The 20,776-nt window shown below is 44.0% G+C and overlaps 1 protein-coding gene across 1 annotated transcript; it reads left to right on the top strand.

Moving 5' to 3' along the window:
• Window positions 1–6,581: 6,581 nt before the first annotated feature.
• On the top strand, window positions 6,582–14,562 carry LOC123723866 (WD repeat-containing protein 7-like). The gene is made up of 2 exons (XM_045713890.1): window positions 6,582–6,778; window positions 14,021–14,562. The coding sequence occupies exons 1-2, from the start codon at window positions 6,664–6,666 to the stop codon at window positions 14,293–14,295; spliced, it is 390 nt and encodes a 129-aa protein (XP_045569846.1). The 5' UTR covers window positions 6,582–6,663; the 3' UTR covers window positions 14,296–14,562.
• The last annotated feature ends 6,214 nt before the right edge of the window (window positions 14,563–20,776 follow it).

Here is a 20,776-nt window from a genome sequence, read left to right as displayed (position 1 = left end):
ATATGTACTGTAGGTAGGGGGTAGATATGTATGCTTAGGTAGGGGTGGATATATACTGTAGGTAGGTGAGATATATATACTGTAGGTAGGGGTAGATATGTATATGTAGGTAGGGGCAGATATGTATATGTAGGTAGGGGTAGATATGTATATGTAGGTAGGGGTAGATATATACTACTGTAGGTAGGGGTAGATATATATACTGTAGGTAGGGGTAGATATGTATATGTAGGTAGGGGTAGATATGTATACTGTAGGTAGGGGTAGATATATATACTGTAGGTAGGGGGTAGATATTTATACTGTAGGTAGGGGGGTAGATATGTATATGTAGGTAGGGGTGGATATATACTGTAGGTAGGGGTAGATATATACTGTAGGTAGGGGTAGATATGTATATGTAGGTAGGGGTAGATATATATGTAGGTAGGGGTAGATATGTATATGTAGGTAGGGGTAGATATGTATACTGTAGGTAGGGGTAGATATATATACTGTAGGTAGGGGTAGATATATATACTGTAGGTAGGGCTAGATATATATATACTGCAGGTAGGGGTAGATATGTATACTGTAGGTAGGGGTAGATATGTATACTGTAGGTAGGGTAGAATATATACTGTAGGTAGGGCTAGATATATATACTGTAGGTAGGGGTAGATATATATATATACTGTAGGTAGGGGTAGATATATATATACTGTAGGTAGGGGGTGATATATACTGTAGGTAGGGGTAGATATGAACTGTAGGTAGGGGTAGATATGTATATGTAGGTAGGGGGTAGATATGTATATGTAGGTAGGGGTAGATATGTATATGTAGGTAGGGGTAGATATGTATATGTAGGTAGGGGTAGATATGTATATGTAGGTAGGGGGTAGATATGTATACTGTAGGTAGGGGTAGATATGTATACTGTAGGTAGGGGTAGATATGTATACTGTGGGTAGGGGTATATATATACTGTAGGAGGGGTAGATGTGTACTGTAGGTAGGGGTAGATGTGTACTGTAGGTAGGGGTAGATATGTACTGTAGGTAGGGGTAGATGTGTATATGTAGGTAGGGGTAGATATGTACTGTAGGTAGGGGTAGATATGTATATGTAGGTAGGGGTAGATATATACTGTAGGTAGGGGGGTAGATATGTATATGTAGGTTGGGGTAGATATATATACTGTAGGTAGGGGTAGATATATATACTGTAGGTAGGGGTAGATATGTATATGTAGGTAGGGGTAGATATGTATATGTAGGTAGGGTAGATATGTATACTGTAGGTAGGGGTAGATATGTATACTGTAGGTAGGGGTATATATGTATACTGTAGGTAGGGGTAGATGTGTACTGTAGGTAGGGGTAGATGTGTACTGTAGGTGGGGTAGATATGTACTGTAGGTAGGGGTAGATGTGTATATGTAGGTAGGGGTAGATATGTACTGTAGGTAGGGGTAGATATGTATATGTAGGTAGGGGTAGATATATACTGTAGGTAGGGGTAGATATGTATATGTAGGTTGGGGTAGATATATATACTGTAGGTAGGGGTAGATATATATACTGTAGGTAGGGGTAGATATGTATATGTAGGTAGGGGTAGATATGTATATGTAGGTAGGGGTAGATATGTATATGTAGGTAGGGGTAGATATGTATATGTAGGTAGGGGTAGATATGTACTGTAGGTAGGGGTAGATATGTACACTGTAGGTAGGGGTAGATGTATATACTGTAGGTAGGGGTAGATGTATACTGTAGGTAGGGGTAGATATATACTGTAGGTAGGGGTAGATATATACTGTAGGTAGGGGTAGATATGTATATGTAGGTAGGGGTATATATGTATACTGTAGGTAGGGGTAGATGTGTACTGTAGGTAGGGGTAGATGTGTACTGTAGGTAGGGGTAGATGTGTACTGTAGGTAAGGGTAGATGTATACTGTAGGTAGGGGTAGATATGTACTGTAGGTAGGGGTAGATGTGTATATGTAGGTAGGGGTAGATGTGTATATGTAGGTAGGGGTAGATATGTACTGTAGGTAGGGGTAGATATGTATATGTAGGTAGGGGTAGATATGTATATGTAGGTAGGGGTAGATATGTATATGTAGGTTGGGGTAGATATATATACTGTAGGTAGGGGTAGATATATATACTGTAGGTAGGGGTAGATATGTATATGTAGGTAGGGGTAGATATGTATATGTAGGTAGGGGTAGATATGTATATGTAGGTAGGGGTAGATATGTACTGTAGGTAGGGGTAGATATGTACTGTAGGTAGGGGTAGATATGTACTGTAGGTAGGGGTAGATATGTACTGTAGGTAGGGGTAGATATATACTGTAGGTAGGGGTAGATGTATACTGTAGGTAGGGGTAGATATGTATATGTAGGTAGGGGTAGATATATACTGTAGGTAGGGGTAGATATATATACTGTAGGTAGTGGTAGATATGTATATGTAGGTAGGGGTAAAGTGACAGTAGCAGCAGCGTGTGTGAAGAGTCAGTGCAACAGAGTAAATGCAACAAATGGATAATTGCAGGTAGTCCGGGTAGGCATTTTGATTGTGGTCAAATGCCACGCAGCTGCCATACCCAAGCGGTGATGCAGCCAGTCAAGATTCTGTATAACTTTGTGTTACGTTCTATTGTTTTGTTGTGAATATTTACTGTCATTGTACCATGCACCTGTTGTACTGGAGTGTGTCCCAGTGTGTTTCTGTGTCCCAGTGTGTTTCTGTGTCCCAGTGTGTTTCTGTGTCCCAGTGTGTTTCTGTGTCCCAGTGTGTTACTGTGTCCCAGTGTGTCCCAGTGTGTCCCAGTGTGTTTCTGTGTCCCAGTGTGTTTCTGTGTCCCAGTATGTTTCTGTGTGTTTCTGTGTCCCAGTGTGTTTCTGTGTCCCAGTGTGTTTCTGTGTCCCAGTGTGTTTCTGTGTGTTTCTGTGTCCCAGTATGTTTCTGTGTGTTTCTGTGTCCCAGTGTGTTTCTGTGTCCCAGTGTGTCCCAGTGTGTTTCTGTGTCCCTGTGTGTTTCTGTGTCCCAGTATGTTTCTGTGTGTTTCTGTGTCCCAGTGTGTTTCTGTGTCCCAGTGTGTTTCTGTGTCCCAGTGTGTTTCTGTGTCCCTGTGTGTTTCTGTGTCCCTGTGTGTTTCTGTGTCCCAGTGTGTCCCAGTGTGTTTCTGTGTCCCAGTGTGTTTCTGTGTCCCAGTGTGTTTCTGTGTCCCAGTGTGTTTCTGTGTCCCAGTGTGTTTCTGTGTCCCAGTGTGTTTCTGTGTCCCAGTGTGTTTCTGTGTCCCAGTGTGTCCCTGTACTGTAATAACCTCCAGCCAGGTTGTATAGTGCAGTGCTTTTCACTGTGTGAGGCAGTATTTCATGATGTGCTGTGGGGCGGGCGGTCTGTCTCTGTGGGGCGGGCGGTCTGTCTCTGTGGGGCGGGCGGTCTGTCTCTGTGGGGCGGGCGGTCTGTCTCGCTCGCTCGCTCTCTGTGTGTGTGTCTGGAATCAGGTCCAACTTCTGTGAGTGTAATGTTTACTGTTCATTGTTATTGTTTATTTCACTCTCATCAGTTAACTATTGCCTGATGACTTGAAAAAATAAAAAACTTGTCAAGTTTTTCTCCCCGGCAACAACTCCACTACCCTGAAATGTCAGTCATTTCAAGGTCCTTCTGTCCAGTTGAAATGGGCCTTGCTCTTAGATCATTGGTTAATGACATTCCTAATCAAAATGGAGCAGGACATTTCATTGTTGTAACTCATGGAAATGGAGTTTGTGTTCCGTTCTATTGTCATTGACACCATTGAAGGGTCAGACCGTACTGTTTCACCTATTCATTCATTCAGCCTTTCTAAATGTCATGACGTATGCTGTTTTTGTCCATCGTCCGCAACAATACCTTTTTATGTTCAGTATTTTGTTGCTTAATTATATTAGTGTTTATCCGTCTCTTGCTTCCACAAAGAAACAACAGATATGACATTATACAAATGTTTTATTCCCTTGATAAAACAACCTGACTCTGGTCTGGGCCGGATTACTGTAGAACACCTCTCTGGTCTGGGCCTGATTACTGTAGAACATCTCTCTGGTCTGGGCCTGATTACTGTAGAACACCTCTCTGGTCTGGGCCTGATTACTGTAGAACATCTCTCTGGTCTGGGCCTGATTACTGTAGAACACCTCTCTGGTCTGGGCCTGATTACTGTAGAACACCTCTCTGGTCTGGGCCTGATTACTGTAGAACACCTCTCTGGTCTGGGCCTGATTACGGTACGACACCTCTCTGGTCTGGGCCTGATTACTGTAGAACACCTCTCTGGTCTGGGCCTGATTACTGTAGAACACCTCTCTGGTCTGGGCCTGATTACTGTAGAACACCTCTCTGGTCTGGGCCTGATTACTGTAGAACACCTCTCTGGTCTGGGCCTGATTACTGTAGAACATCTCTCTGGTCTGGGCCTGATTACTGTAGAACACCTCTCTGGTCTGGGCCTGATTACTGTAGAACACCTCTCTGGTCTGGGCCTGATTACTGTAGAACACCTCTCTGGTCTGGGCCTGATTACTGTAGAACACCTCTCTGGTCTGGGCCTGATTACTGTAGAACACCTCTCTGGTCTGGGCCTGATTACTGTAGAACACCTCTCTGGTCTGGGCCTGATTACTGTAGAACACCTCTCTGGTCTGGGCCTGATTACTGTAGAACACCTCTCTGGTCTGGGCCTGATTACCGTAGAACACCTCTCTGGTCTGGGCCTGATTACTGTAGAACACCTCTCTGGTCTGGGCCGGATTACTGTAGAACACCTCTCTGGTCTGGGCCGGATTACTGTAGAACACCTCTCTGGTCTGGGCCTGATTACGGTACGACACCTCTCTGGTCTGGGCCTGATTACTGTAGAACACCTCTCTGGTCTGGGCCGGATTACTGTAGAACACCTCTCTGGTCTGGGCCGGATTACTGTAGAACACCTCTCTGGTCTGGGCCGGATTACTGTAGAACACCTCTCTGGTCTGGGCCTGATTACTGTAGAACACCTCTCTGGTCTGGGCCTGATTACTGTAGAACACCTCTCTGGTCTGGGCCTGATTACGGTACGACACCTCTCTGGTCTGGGCCTGATTACTGTAGAACACCTCTCTGGTCTGGGCCTGATTACGGTACGACACCTCTCTGGTCTGGGCCTGATTACGCTATGACCACTCTGTTATCCTTCTACTGATCCTCTATGGAAGCCTGTAACTCTCTCTGTGTCTCTCTCAATTCAATTCGAAGGTCTTTATTGGCATGGGAAACATATGTTTACATTGCCAAAGCAAGTGAAATAGATAATAAACAAAAGTGAAATAAACAATAAAAATGAACAGTGAACATTCAACTCACAGAAGTTCCAAAAGAATAAAGACATTTCAAATGTCATATTATGTCTATATACAGTGTTGTAACGATGAGCAAATGGTTAAAGTACAAATGAGAAAATAAATAAACATAAATATGGGTTGTATTTACAATGGTGTTTGTTCTTCACTGGTTGCCCTTTTCTTGTGGCAACAGGTCACACATCTTGCTGCTGTGATGGAACACTGTGGTATTTCACCCAGTAGATATGGGAGTTTATCAACATCGGGTTTATTTTCAAATTCTTTGTGGATCTGTGTAATCTGAGGGAAATATGTGTCTCTAATATGGTCATACATTTGGCAGGAGGTTAGGAAGTGCAGCTCAGTTTCCACCTCATTTTGTGGGCAGTGTGCACATAGCCTGTCTTCTCTTGAGAGCCAGGTCTGCCTACAGCGACCTTTCTCAATAGCAAGGCTATGCTCACTGAGTCTGTACATAGTCAAAGCTTTCATTAAGTTTGGGTCAGTCACAGTGGTCAGGTATTCTGCCACTGTGTAGTCTCTGTTTAGGGTCAAATAGCATTCTAGTTTGCTCTGTTTTTTGTTAATTCGTTCCAATGTGTCAAGTAATTATCTTTTTGATTTCTCATGATTTGGTTGGGTGTAATTGTGTTGCTGTCCTGGGGCTCTGTGGGGTCTGTTTGTGTTTGTGAACAGAGCCCCAGGACCAGCTTGCTTAAGGGACTCTTCTCCAGGTTAATTTCTCTGTAGGTGATGGCTTTGTTATGGAAGGTTTGGGAATCACTTCGTTTTAGGTGGTTGAAGAATTGAACAGCTCTTTTCTGGATTTTGATAATTAGCTCTCTCTCTCCTTCTCCCTCCCCCTCTCCCCCTCTCCCCCTCTCCCCTCTCTCCCCTTCTTTCTCTCTCTCTCTTTCTCTCTCCCCCTTTTTCTTTCTTTCTTTCTTTCTTTCTTTCTTTCTTTCTTTCTTTCTTTCTTTCTTTCTTTCTTTCTTTCTTTCTTTCTTTCTTTCTTTCTTTCTTTCTTTCTTTCTTCTTTCTTCTTTCTTTCTTTCTTTCTTTCTTTCTTTCTTTCTTTCTTCTTCTTCTTCTTCTTCTTCTTTCTTCTTCTTTCTTTCTTTCTTTCTTCCTTTCTTTCTTTCTTTCTTTCTTTCTTTCTTTCTTCTTTCTTTCTTTCTTTCTCTTTCTCTCTCTTCTTTCTTTCTTGCCCCCGACAGAATCGTGTTCAGCACTGTGTGTGCTCTGTGGCCAGTGACCACTCCGTGGGTCTGCTCAGCCTGCGGGAGAGGAAGTGCATCATGCTGGCGTCTCGACACCTCTTCCCCATCCAGGTCATCAAGTGGCGCCCCTGTGATGACTATCTGGTGGTGGGCTGCTCTGATGGCTCAGTGTATGTGTGGCAGATGGACACAGGTGAGACACACACACACACAAAAGAGAGACTCGCACACACACAAACCTTTGCGACAGAGCGATACGCATACAGGTACACACACACAGGTGAGACGGAGAGAGACACATACCGTTGCACTATTAAAATAGATGTGTTACAGTGCAGCGGGTTTATTCATTGTAACCTGATTAATGAGATAATGGGACTTTTGTTGGTCGTCTATTTTCTTCTTTTTGTCATTAATGAACTTCTGTAATGAAATATCTGTTTGTAATCCAACAACCTTCTCTGTAGTCTGCTAATGGAACGGTGCTGAAGGAATGAAATCAAGCTTTATTACACTTTGTTAATGGTTTTTCTTCAACTGTGCACTATTTGTTTGCTGGGGACTTTGTTTGTTCTGTCTGCATTTATAAGAGTACATGGCCATTAAGGCCAGATTGTTCTTCAAGATGTTCATAGATGACCAGCAGGGTGAAATAATAATAATAATAATAATAATAATAATAATCAGTGGTTGTCGAGGGTGCAACAGGTCAGCACATCAGGAGTAAATGTCAGTTGGCTTTTCATAGCTGAGTTTTCAGAGGTTGAGACAGCAGGTGTGGGAGAGAGAGTCGAATCAGCAGGTCCGGGATAAGGTAGCAGGTCCGGGATAAGGTAGCAGGTCCGGGATAAGGTAGCAGGTCCGGGATAAGGTAGCAGGTCCGGGATAAGGTAGCAGGTCCGGGATAAGGTAGCAGGTCCGGGATAAGGTAGCAGGTCCGGGATAAGGTAGCAGGTCCGGGATAAGGTAGCAGGTCCGGGATAAGGTAGCAGGTCAGGGGGACACTGTGGCCCAGTCCAGCGATATCCCCGGACAGGGCCAACCAGGCAGGATATAACCCCACCAACATTGCCAAAGCACAGTCCCCACACCAGCGGAAGGATATCAACAGACCACAGTGGCTGTCGGTGCAGTTTAAGATGGAGGAGGACGATCATTTAAAAAAAACAAAATTATGAGCCTTATTTCTATTACAGCATATTGGATGACAGTCATTTATATTCCATTCACCCATCTCAGTGTGGCATTGATAGGTTTAGCCTACTACAATACAGTGTCCCTGTACTGTTACTGTACCATCATGAGGTTGCTACAACCTAGCATATGAATGAAAGTTTACAATACAGTGGGGTAAAAAAGTATTTGATCCCCTGCTGATTTTGTACGTTTGCCCACTTACAAAGAAAGGATCAGTCTATAATTTTAATGGTAGGTTTATTTGAACAGTGAGAGACAGAATAACAACAAAAATATCCAGAAATGCGCATGTCAGAAATGTTCTAAATTGACAGCAAGGGTGTTTCGTCACTCCAGTGCCTTGCCGTTCACCTCTGCACCACTGGGCCAGACTGCACTCAATCTACTGAGAGAAGACGTAAACGTTCAGTAAAGTCTGATTCTTTCACATGGATAGGCAGACCATTCTATAAAAAAGCCAGCTATTTGCTTAAAATTCTAGGAACAATAACGAGGCCTGCGTCTTGTGATTCCAGCATTAAGTGTAGGTATGTAAGGCTAGACCAAATCGTAGAGATTAGGTAGGAGCAAGTCCATGTAATGCTTTGTAGGTTAGCAGTAAAACCTTGAAATCAGCCCTAGCCTTAAGAGGAAGCGAGTGTAGAGGCTAGCACAGAAGTAATACAATATATATTTTTGGTTCTAGTCAAGATTCTAGCAGACGTTTTTCAGTTGAAGTGTATTTAGTACATTATCTGGGTAGCCGGAGAGTAGAGCATTGCAGTAGTCTAATCTTAACGTGACAAGAACATGGATTTGTTTTTCTGCTTCATTTTTAGGCAAAAGTTTCAGATTTTTGCAATGTTACGAAGATGTTAAAAGCTAGTCTTAAGATTAATTTTTATGTTTGTGAAAAGAGGGAACATGATCCAAAGTAATGCCTTGATCGTTCAGTTTTATTTGAAATGACTGTACAACCAATTGAGATTCATTGTCAGATCAAACAGTAGATCTCTTTGTTTCTTGGGACCTAGAACTAGCATCTCTGTTTTGTCCGAGTTTAAAAGTAAAACATTTGCCGCGATCCTCTTCCTTGTGTCTGAAACACATGCTTCCAGGGTAGGCAATTTTGGGGCTTCACCATGTTTCATCGAAATTTACAGCTGTATGTCGTCTGCATAGCAGTGAAAGTTGTCTTTGTGTTTCCGAATGACATCACCAAGAGTTAAAATATATAGTGAAAACAATAGTGGTCCTTAAACGGAACCTTGAGGAACACTGGAACTTGCCATTGATTTGTCAGAGAACAAACCATCCACAGAGATGAACTGATATCTTCCCATCAGATCTAAACCAGGCAAGAACTTGTCTGCATAGTTGTTTTAATAACCAAAGTCATTGAGATGTAGTAGGCTACTAAGTGAGAGAGAGGCTGATGCGTTGTCTTGGTGGAGGTGTTAGATAAGACACCACTCATGGGCAGATTGGTTTAATACAATTTTCCTGTTTTCTCACTTGTGGCGTCCCAAAGGGCACCCTATTCCCTACTTTGGCACCCTATTCCCTACTTTTAACCAGTGCCCGTAGTGGACTACATAGGGAATAGTGTTCCATTTGGGATGCAAACACTGTGTGGGTGATTACTAGAAACCAGTAGGGTTCATTCTGTTTCTGTACCATACCGGGGTCTCCAGTATTACAGGAAGTATTTTTATTTTTTATTAAGCAACATGAATCATTATCCAGGAGGGCATTGAATGTCTCTGCTGTAAGCAAAGACGCTTGTTCTTTCTAGCTTGCCGTCTACCAAACCAAATGCATAGCCGGAGCCCTGAGATGGATATCATTCATTTGGCACGTCTTCGATAGTTAGAATAATAATATTATTATAGTTATAAGCAGTGGTGTAACCCTGTGTGCCTATGTGAGGAAGAAGGAGGAAGAAGCTTGTCACCCATTAGACATTGAGTCTCTTCTGTCCCCTCCTCCTGACGACGACCAGCTAAAATCTACCAGGGTAGCTCCAACCTTGTGCTCTTCCCCTCCCTTTACGATGTTTTTGCTCAGTGAAGATCACACACACCCTTTCCAGGATGAATAATAGATTGTCTGAAGCATTCGTTTCTTCCGTCCTGCCCCTGTCCCGTCTTTAAATACGAGCCGCATGTTTAGAGTTGTAAAGCAACGCAGCACTCTCTTAAAACGTTAGACAGATTTTAAACTCCCTCTCACAGCAATGGAAGTAAAGATGATGGCTGAGGAGGAAGTGGGGGATGGAGGAGAGAGTAGGAGCGAAGTCAAGCACTTACAAAACATCTCCCTAAATGTGGAGTCTCTCTCTGCCCGTTACTGCATTAGCTAGGCACATTAGTGTGTTTATGTCTGCTCTTAAAGCTGGTTATGTCTCGTTGTGCTGAGTAGGGCAGAAGAACGTACAGTAGCAAGCTTTGTCTACTCACTGGGCTGGGGAGCAGAAGGGACGTGGCTGTAAGGTGTGTGTTTGTTAGACATGCAGGGGTAGCCTAAGTAATGATCCCTGAGGTTTGTCTGGAACCACTTGATAGGAGCTGAAGGAGTGAGGGAAACAGCCTCTCCATTTATAGAGTCATTATATTACTGATGGACAGCTACATTTCCTCTGTTCAGTGCTTTTCCCATAGAGATAAATGATTTATCTTCTATGGGTCCCCCCCCCCACATCAGCTCTAATGGAATAGAACTCACTTTCTTAAAGGGAAATTTTTACCATTCATTCATCTCCAGCACCCTCCCAACATCAACATAATATGTGAAAACGTTTTGTTTCTATGTTTTGTAGTAAAAAAAAATGGATTGTTTCCAATGACATCATTGGCCTGCGTCAAGTGAATTTAACCAATTATGAGTAGGAATTGCCTACTAGTTGGTTGTCATTAGAAACACTCACCATCCTCTCTTTTTTTTTTACTACAACATATAGAAACGTGACATTTTCACATGTTGATGTTAAGGTGGTGCTGTAGATTTAGTTTTTATTAATAAAAATATGTATTTATTTTATTTAACTAGGCAAGTCCGTTAAGAACAAATTCTTATTTACAATGACGGCCTACCAAAAGTCCTCCTGCGGGACGGGTGGCCTGGGGATTAACAATAAATAAATAAATACAATATAAATATCGGACAAAACACACATCAACACCACATAAAGAGAGACCTAAGACAACAACGCGACATGACAACACAGCAAGGTTGCAACACAACACAACACAACATGAATATGAAGTTGAACGTTTTTGGAATTTCCCTTTAAGGAGCAGATGAAGCATCATCAAATCCACTTACAGTGACTACAACATGATATAATACATCTCTGGCATCATTATCCGATATGATCATGCTGGTTTCAGATGCACCATGCTGGAGACTAGTATAGACCAGTAGGGCTGGGAATTGCCAAGGGACCTCACAATACAGTATTATATCAATACTTAAGTGTCGATACGACGATATGTATTGCAATAATCAGGGGTTGGAGCCGGTTCAGGGAACAAAACCAAAATATTATGACATTTCAATCGCATCTTTCACCATAGGCTACACTCGTCTGTCCATAACGCATGTAAACAACTAGCTTACCGGCTCTATCCACACTGACTGGTGTAAACAACTAGCTTACCTGCTCTATCCACACTGACTAGTGTAAACAACTAGCTTACCTGCTCTATCCACACTGACTGGTGTAAACAACTAGCTTACCTGCTCTATCCACACTGACTGGTGTAAACAACTAGCTTACCTGCTCTATCCACACTGACTGGTGTAAACAACTAGCTTACCTGCTCTATCCACACTGATTGGTGTAAACAACTAGCTTACCTGCTCTATCCACACTGATTGGTGTAAACAACTAGCTTACCTGCTCTATCCACACTGACTGGTGTAAACAACTAGCTTACCTGCTCTATCCACACTGACTGGTGTAAACAACTAGCTTACCTGCTCTATCCACACTGACTGGTGTAAACAACTAGCTTACCTGCTCTATCCACACTGACTGGTGTAAACAACTAGCTTACCTGCTCTATCCACACTGATTGGTGAACTAATGTAATGAGATAAATGTACACAGACGGTTGATTTCACAGATTAAAAAAAGGAACGATATAATACAATTTTTCAGGCCTTTCTCTGACACCGCTGAGTATACACTGAGTGTTCAAAACATTTAAGAATAACTTCCTCGTGTTTCAGAGGACGCTTTGCTCTCGACCTTCGCCTCTCCCGAGACTGTACGGGAGTTGCAGGGATGGGGCAAGACTGTAACTACTAATTGGATTATATGAAGTTGGGGAGAAAAAAGGGTAATCATGCACCCCGCCCCCACAAAAAAGAGTACTTCCTAATGTTGAGTTGCACCCCCATTTTTCCTCAGAACAGCCTCAATTCATTGTGGCATGGACTCTACAAGGTGTTGAAAGCGTTCCACAGGGATGCTGGCCCATGTTGACTCCAATGCTTCCCACAGTTGTCAAGTTGGCTGAATGTCCTTTTGGGTGGATTGACCATTCTAGATATAAACAGGAAACTGTTGAGCTGGCACCTACTACCATACCCCATTCAAAGGCACTTAAATAGGCCGTCATTGTATATAAGAATTTGTTCTTAACGAACTTAGATATATATTTTTTTTTTACAAAATACTTTGTAATTTACATACTACATGTTCATGTTTTTAAGTGTGTGTGTGTGTGTGTTTGTATCTATCAGTTACACATGCATGTTAGTACGTACACATCAATTCCTTTCATTACAACGGGACAGCTGAAGACCGATTTTGAATATTAAAACAATGTTCCAAATGTCCGAGAGACCGACAACGTTTTATGCAAATCTCCACTATTGAAAACCAAATGCTAGTCCAAAAGGAAATGTGAGATAATGTCTAGAAGCTTTTTACACTGGATATCACGTTTTTCCTTTTTTATTGTCTAGCTGGGCTGGTGAGACAGTGGATTGCGCAGTGAGATACAACAGAGTAAATAGGAATTTCAACATTCTAATTTATTATATTAGCTAATGGTAACTTGTGGAATAGACACTGGCTGGAATGTGTTTTTACCAATCACCGTCCAGGATTAGACCCACCCTTTGTATAAATTTGCATAGCAAGTGTTGCTACACCCTGCTACCACACAAAGCTTGGCCATGTTGATGAATATAAATGCTACTGCTAGCTCCAATGCTACTGCTGGCTAGCTCCAATGCTACTGCTGGCTAGCTCCAATGCTACTGCTGGCTAGCTCCAATGCTACTGCTAGCTAGCTCCAATGCTACTGCTGGCTAGCTCCAATGCTACTGCTGGCTACTCCAATGCTACTGCTGGCTAGCTCCAATGCTACTGCTGGCTAGCTCCAATGCTACTGCTGGCTAGCTCCAATGCTACTGCTGGCTAGCTCCGATATGTTTTTTTTGGGGGAGAGAGCTTAGTAACTGGGCAGAACATTACAGGAGAGCTTGGAGGAGGGCATTGGTCTTGGAGATGGAGACCAATATCCCTAGTGACCAGAACCCCTAGTGACCAGAACTCCTAGTGACCAGAACTATCTGCTCTCTCTATTTCCACTCACTCACACAGCAAGCAATGCTTCTTTCACATGCATTGCTTGCTGTTTGGGGTTTTAGGCTGGGTTTCTGTACAGCACTTTGAGATATCAGCTGATGTACGAAGGGCTATATAAATAAATTTGATTAATAGACTAGAAATGGGAGTGTCTTTGTATCAGGTTGACAGTTGGAATCAATTTTACCTTCACATTTTCAGGGTGAAGTATGGACCAAAAAAATGTTAATCGCAACAGATCCCAGTAGCCATCAATCATCCCAGCCTGTTAAACCCAACCAGAACTGTCTCTGAAAGTCCTGATTATTCTCTCTCTCTCTCTCTCTCTCTCTCTCTCTCTCTCTCTCTCTCTCGCTCTCTCTCTCTCTCGCTCTCTCTCCCTCGCGCTCTCCCTCGCGCTCTCTCTCTCTCCCTCGCTCTCTCTCTCTCCTCGCGCTCTCTCTCTCCCCCTCGCTCTCTCTCTCCCCCTCGCGCTCTCTCTCTCCCCCCTCGCTCTCTCTCTCCCCTCGCGCTCTCTCTCTCCCCCTCGCGCTCTCTCTCTCCCCCCTCGCGCTCTCTCTCTCCCCCTCGCGCTCTCTCTCTCCCCCGCTCTCTCTCTCCCCCTCGCGCTCTCTCTCTCCCCTCTCGCTCTCCCCCTCCCCTCTCGCTCTCTCTCAGGTGCGTTGGACCGTTGTGTGATGGGCATCACGGCTGTAGAGATCCTGAATGCGTGTGATGAGGTGGTGCCAGCCGCTGTGGACGCTCTGAGCCACCCTGCGGTCAACCTGAAACAGGCCATGACACGACGCAGCCTGGCTGCGCTCAAGAACATGGCCACGCACAAACTACAGACCCTGGCTACCAACCTACTGGCTGCAGACACCGCAGACAAGGTCAGTTGTAACCCCTTAACCCCGGACCCTGGCTACCAATCTACTAGCAGACAAGGTTAGCTTTAACCCCGGACCCTGGCTACCAATCTACTAGCAGACAAGGTTAGCTTTAACCCCGGACCCTGGCTACCAATCTACTAGCAGACAAGGTTAGCTTTAACCCCGGACCCTGGCTACCAATCTACTAGCAGACAAGGTTAGCTTTAACCCCGGACCCTGGCTACCAATCTACTAGCAGACAAGGTTAGCTTTAACCCCGGACCCTGGCTACCAATCTACTAGCAGACAAGGTTAGCTTTAACCCCGGACCCTGACTACCAATCTACTAGCAGACAAGGTTAGCTTATGCCGTTGTTCATAATGTTTGTGACTACCTATGACACAGTTATGTTTTATGTAGCTGTTATAAAGGCTTTATGAATGTGTACATAGGGGAATAGCTGAACCTTTATTATTTTAAACCCTATAACTCTTTAAAAACATGAGCCATGTATATACTGCATGTAGAGCTCAGTCTGGTGTACTGGTCCTTTCTTTAATTGCTGTGTTTCAAACCCTGATCAGTGTTCTCCATCGTAATGCAACAAACACACACACATCACTGTCTCTCTGCCAATAGAAAACCAGGATGTTTCACTTCAGATGGGGCCAGGAGGGAGGGGGAGAAGGAAAGAGTCCCCGAGCTTTGAGTAGAATCTTAATAGAACAATCAACCTCCCTGAACTATGGTTGTGTCTGTCACCCTCTGTGCTGGGATGCAGAGAGCAGCAGAGCGACTAAAGGGAAGCACTTAACGGTGGCCATTTTGGAAACCAGTCTGGTTTTTGAAAAGCATAAAGGCTATATTGCAGTTGCAGCGCCTGACCGATATATCGTCTCGCAGATATTATTGGCTGACATAGTCCTTATACCACTATATCGCTATCGAACGATAATTCTACCGATAACCTTTTTTTTTCATCCTATTTATTAAATAACTTATCTGAACACTTGCGGCAATTCTTATGATGTTATTATTATTGTCACAATGTGTGAAATCAACATTTGAACTATAGTTATTGGATAATTGCTCTTTTGGAAATTCATGAGATGTCAGTGTGGAAAATGATTCCTATATAGTGTTTCCCAGCTGTAAAACACTATATAGGAATCGGTAAGTTTTGTCCCTTCAAATATTTCGGAATGGGTGTCGGGCCCCAAAAACATATTGGTCGGGCTCCAGAAAAATGTATGCCTTGTTTCCATCCCATGGGGGTATGCAAGGGCCAGCCAGTCAGTCAGCCAGTCGGCCAGCCAGTCAGCCAGCCAGCCAGCCATTGTAAGATGTTGCTGGAGAGAATAGATGAAGAGGAAGATGGTGAGTGGTTCTTTCAGACAATTATACAGGGAAACACTCCACCTGCTCTTCCTCCCTCCTGCTCTTCCTCCCTTCTCCTCCCCTCTCCTCCTTCCTCCTCTTCATCACTCTTCTCCTCCTCCTCCCTCTCCTCCAGCTCCTTTTCCTCCCTCTCCTCCTCTTCCTCCTTCTTGCCTCTTCCTGCACGGAGGTGGTGTGTTTGTGTGTGAGTGTGTTTGTGTGTGAGTGTGTTTGTGTGTGAGTGTGTGTGTGTGTGGTGAAGAGTGTTTTCCAGCCCAGCGGCCTGCAGGGACCAGGGCTTAGTTAAAGTGGAGCCTGGGCTCCTAGTGTTGTGGGCTTGGGGGTGTTGGGATGGAGGCATGGCTCTGGATACTACCAGGGGAGAAGATGGAATGAGAGGTAATACTCCCTCCCTCCTGTCCTCGTTTCTCTCATCTCACTCCATCGCTCCCTGAGATTCACACCTTTGCCTCAGCCTGCCAGGAGGGTTAGAGGAATGGAACTCTAGCGAGATAACACTAGATGTGTGTGTGTGTGTGTGTGTGTGTGTGTGTGTTTTTATAGCACCAGCTAGCTAACACTAGAAGTGTCCTATGTGGCTTACTTGCAATTGGTACGAGTGTGGCTGTTGGTGCGAAGTGGGCCTATATGACTCAGTTGGTGCGAAGTGGGCCTATATGACTCAGTTGGTGCGAAGTGGGCCTATATGACTCAGTTGGTGCGAAGTGGGCCTATAGGACTCAGTTGGTGCCAAGTGGGCCTATATGACTCAGTTGGTGCCAAGTGGGCCTATAGGACTCAGTTGGTGCCAAGTGGGCCTATAGGACTCAGTTGGTGCCAAGTGGGCCTATAGGACTCAGTTGGTGCCAAGTGGGCCTATAGGACTCAGTTGGTGCCAAGTGGGCCTATAGGACTCAGTTGGTGCCAAGTGGGCCTATAGGACTCGGTTGGTGCCAAGTGGGCCTATAGGACTCAGTTGGTGCCAAGTGGGCCTATAGGACTCAGTTGGTGCCAAGTGGGCCTATAGGACTCAGTTGGTGCCAAGTGGGCCTATAGGACTCAGTTGGTGCCAAGTGGGCCTATAGGACTCAGTTGGTGCGAGGTGGGCCTATAGGACTCAGTTGGTGCCAGGTGGGCCTATAGGACTCAGTTGGTGCCAGGTGGGCCTATAGGACTCAGTTGGTGCCAGGTGGGCCTATAGGACTCAGTTGGTGCCAGGTGGGCCTATAGGACTCAGTTGGTGCCAGGTGGGCCTATAGGACTCAGTTGGTGCCAGGTGGGCCTATAGGACTCAGTTGGTGCCAGGTGGGCCTATAGGACTCAGTTGGTGCCAGGTGGGCCCTATAGGACTCAGTTGGTGCCAGGTGGGCCTATAGGACTCAGTTGGTGCGAGTGAGGAATTGTACAAGTGGTTTGAATTCCTGGATGCGTTACCTACACATTAAAATGCATATTCTCCGTTCTGTAGGTTTATTAGTATAAAAGAGTGGTATAGTATGTACAGTTGAATTCTGAAGTTTACATACACTTAGGTTGGAGTCATTTAAAACTCGTTTTTCAACCACTCCACAAATTTCTTGTTACCAAACTATAGTTTTGACAAGTCGGTTAGGACATCTACTTTGTGCATGACACACAATTTTTCCAACAATTGTTTACTGACAGATTATTTCACTTATAATTCACTGTATCACAATTCCAGTGGGTCAGAAGTTTACATACACTAAGTTGACTGTGCCTTTAAACAGCTTGGAAAATTCCAGAAAATGATGTCATGGCTTTAGAAGCTTCTGATAGGCTAATTGACATAATTTGAGTCAATTGAAGGTGTACCTGTGGATGTATTTCAAGGCCTACCCTCAAACTCAGTGCCTCTTTGCTTGACATCATGGGAAAATCTAAAGAAATCAGCCAAGACTTCAGAAAAAAAATTGTAGACCTTCACAAGTCTGGTTCATCCTTGGGAGCAATTTCCAAATGCCTGAAGGTACCACGTTCATCTGTACAAACAATAGTACGCAAGTATAAACACCATGAAACCACGCAGCCGTCATACCGCTCAGGAAGGAGACGCATTCTGTCTCCTAGAGATGAACGTACTTTGGTGCGAAAAGCGCAAATCAATCCCAGAACAACAGCAAAGGACCTTGTGAAGATGCAAAAGTATCTATATCCACAGTAAAAACTAGTCCTATATCGACATAACCTGAAAGGCCGCTCAGCAAGGAAGAAGCCACTGCTCCAAAACCGCCATAAAAAACCCAGACTACGGTTTGCAACTGCACATGTGGACAAAGATTGTACTTTTTGGAGAAATGTCCTCTGGTCTGATGAAACAAAAGAGAACTGTTTGGCCATAATGACCATCGTTATGTTTGGAAGAAAAAGGGGGATGCATGCCACCGAAGAACACCATCCCAACCGTGAAGCACAGGGGTGGCAGCATCATGTTGTGGGGGTGCTTTGCTGCAGGAGGGACTGGTGTACTTCACAAAATAGATGGCATCATGAGAAGGAAAATTATGTGGATATACTGAAGCAACATCTCAAGACATCAGTCAGGAAGTTAAAGCTTGGTCGTAAATGGGTCTTCCAAATGGACAATGACCCCAAGCATACTTCCGAAGTTGTGGCAAAGTGGCCTAAGGACAACAAAGTCAAGGTATTGGAGTGGCAATCACAAAGCCCTAACCTTAATCTCATAGAAAATTTGTGGGCAACACTGAAAAAGTGTGTGCGAGCAAGGAGGCCTACAAACCTGACTCAGTTACACCAGCTCTGTCAGGAGGAATGGGCCAAAATTCACCCAACTTATCTTGGGAAGCTTGTGGAAGGCTACCCAAAACATTTGACCCAAGTTAAACAATTTAAAGGCCATGCTACCAAATACTAATTGAGTGTATGTAAACTTCTGACCCACTGGGAATGTGATGAAATAAATAAAAGCTGAAATAAATCGTTTTTTCTACTATTATTCTGACATTTCACATTCTTAAAATAAAGTGGTGATCCTAACTGACCTGAGACAGGGAATTTTTACTAGGATTAAATGTCAGGAATTGTGAAACTGAGTTTTAAATGTATTTGGCTAAGGTGTACGTAAACTTCCGACTTCAACGGTATCTGAAACCGATCCGAAACGTTTCCCTGTCATAGCTGGTCATAGAAAGACAACATCCTGTGCCTTTCTCTCCCTCTGTGTTTCTCTTCCTGCTGGTCTGTAGTAGCTGAATGGCAACCAGGCCAGATGTGCTGCTCTCTGATGAGCTGTGTGTCCGTGTGTGTTTCCGTGTGTGTGTGTGTTTGGTCTGAGAGCCCAGTAGCTCGTTAAGGCTATCAAGCAGCAGAGGAATGTTAGGGAGGAAGGATGACCTTAAAGGAAGAACATAGCAGGCTTCCAGGAGAGAGTTGTATAGAGCCAGTCTGTCTGTCTCCCTTCTCTCCGTCTGCCTGTCTGTACAGAGCAGGGATGGGCGACTAGTGGGTGGGGGGGGGAGGCTACAAAAAAATCTGAATTCATTATGAGGGGTCACAGTTGCTCGCCTGTCTGCATACCCACATCCGTATCCTCACATGCAGTCAGATCCGGGCCTAAGCTACATTTTGAAAGAAGACTTTCTCACAAATTTCCTGCAATTTTTACAATTTTGTCATGGGGCAGAGATGAATGTTTGTAGTTTATAATATATCTGATTGAGAGTGACTAACAAAATCAATGTGGGCCCCCCGGTCAGTAATAAGACCATGATTACTACACGTTTAGACAGATGGCTAATTTACCAACATAAAACATGTTAACTGACATGAAATAACAAGAGACAAACTGCTGATGCACAACCACATTCAAAATGACACCTGGTGTATCGTACTGTTCTAACTGTCATCACTCTAAATGACACCTGGTGTATTGTACTGTCATCATTCTAAATGACACCTGGTTTATCGTACTGTTCTAACTGTCATCACTCTAAATGACACCTGGTGTATTGTACTGTCATCACTCTAAATGACACCTGGTGTATTGTACTGTTCTAACTGTCATCATTCTAAATGACACCTGGTTTATTGTACTGTTCTAACTGTCATCACTCTAAATGACACCTGGTGTATCGTACTGTCATCATTCTAAATGACACCTGGTGTATTGTACTGTCATCACTCTAAATGACACCTGGTGTATTGTACTGTTCTAACTGTCATCACTCTAAATGACACCTGGTGTATTGTACTGTCACATTCTAACCTGTGTCATCATTCTAAATGACACCTGATGTATTGTACTGTTATCATCTCTAAATGACACCTGATGTATTGTACTGTCATCATTCTAAATGACACCTGGTGTATTGTACTGTCGTCATTCTAAATGACACCTGGTGTATTGTACTGTGTCACATTCTAAATGACACCTGGTGTATTGTACTGTCATCATCTAAATGACACCTGGTGTATTGTACTGTCATCATTCTAAATGACACCTGCTGTATTGTTCTGTCGTTATTCTAAATGACACCTGGTGTATTGTTCTGTAGAATGGACCCTGGACTGAAGAGCCCTCCCCCCACCACATACACAACACACACACCACTGTCTTCCGCGAGACCCATTTCCACCTTTCACCTAATTAGTCTGATCCTACGGCCTGCGTGTGTGTGTGTGGGGTGTGTGTGTGTGTGTGTGTGTGTGTGTGTGTGTGTGTGTGTGTGTGTGTGTGTGTGTGTGTGTGTGTGTGTGTGTGTGTGTGTGTGTGTGTGTGTGTGTGTGTGTGTGTGTAGCCATCGTTCATGTCTTCCCGCCAAGGGTTAAGAGGGACCTGTCAGTGGTGTAGATGGATGTACTGTGTGAATGGGTCCACTGCCCAGCCCTGGCTTTCTGATGGTGACAAGCAAGGAAGTCCACACGCTTGCAGTTATGGAGCAACAAAGATATTTATTAAATAACTGGTAAAAGTGGAAAACCAACCTGTGAAGTGTGAAAGTAAGGGTGTAATGGAGGTGCATGGATGAAGGTCAAATAAAAATAACAATTTAAAATCATTTCTACTTTAATCAAAACACATCAACCAGATCACAAAATGGTGCTTGTAGATGCTTACCTCGTTGATCCCAAACCCAGGTGCAACTTGTTACCTAATGACTCCAATCAGCTCCACCTGTCCCAATCTGTAACGGAACAAACACAGCG

This window comes from Salmo salar, unplaced genomic scaffold, assembly GCF_905237065.1.
Source record: "Salmo salar unplaced genomic scaffold, Ssal_v3.1, whole genome shotgun sequence".
Classification (NCBI taxonomy): Eukaryota; Metazoa; Chordata; class Actinopteri; order Salmoniformes; family Salmonidae; genus Salmo; species Salmo salar.
The sequence above is the reverse complement of the archived record's forward strand: the minus strand, read 5'-3'. Positions and strand labels throughout refer to the sequence as shown.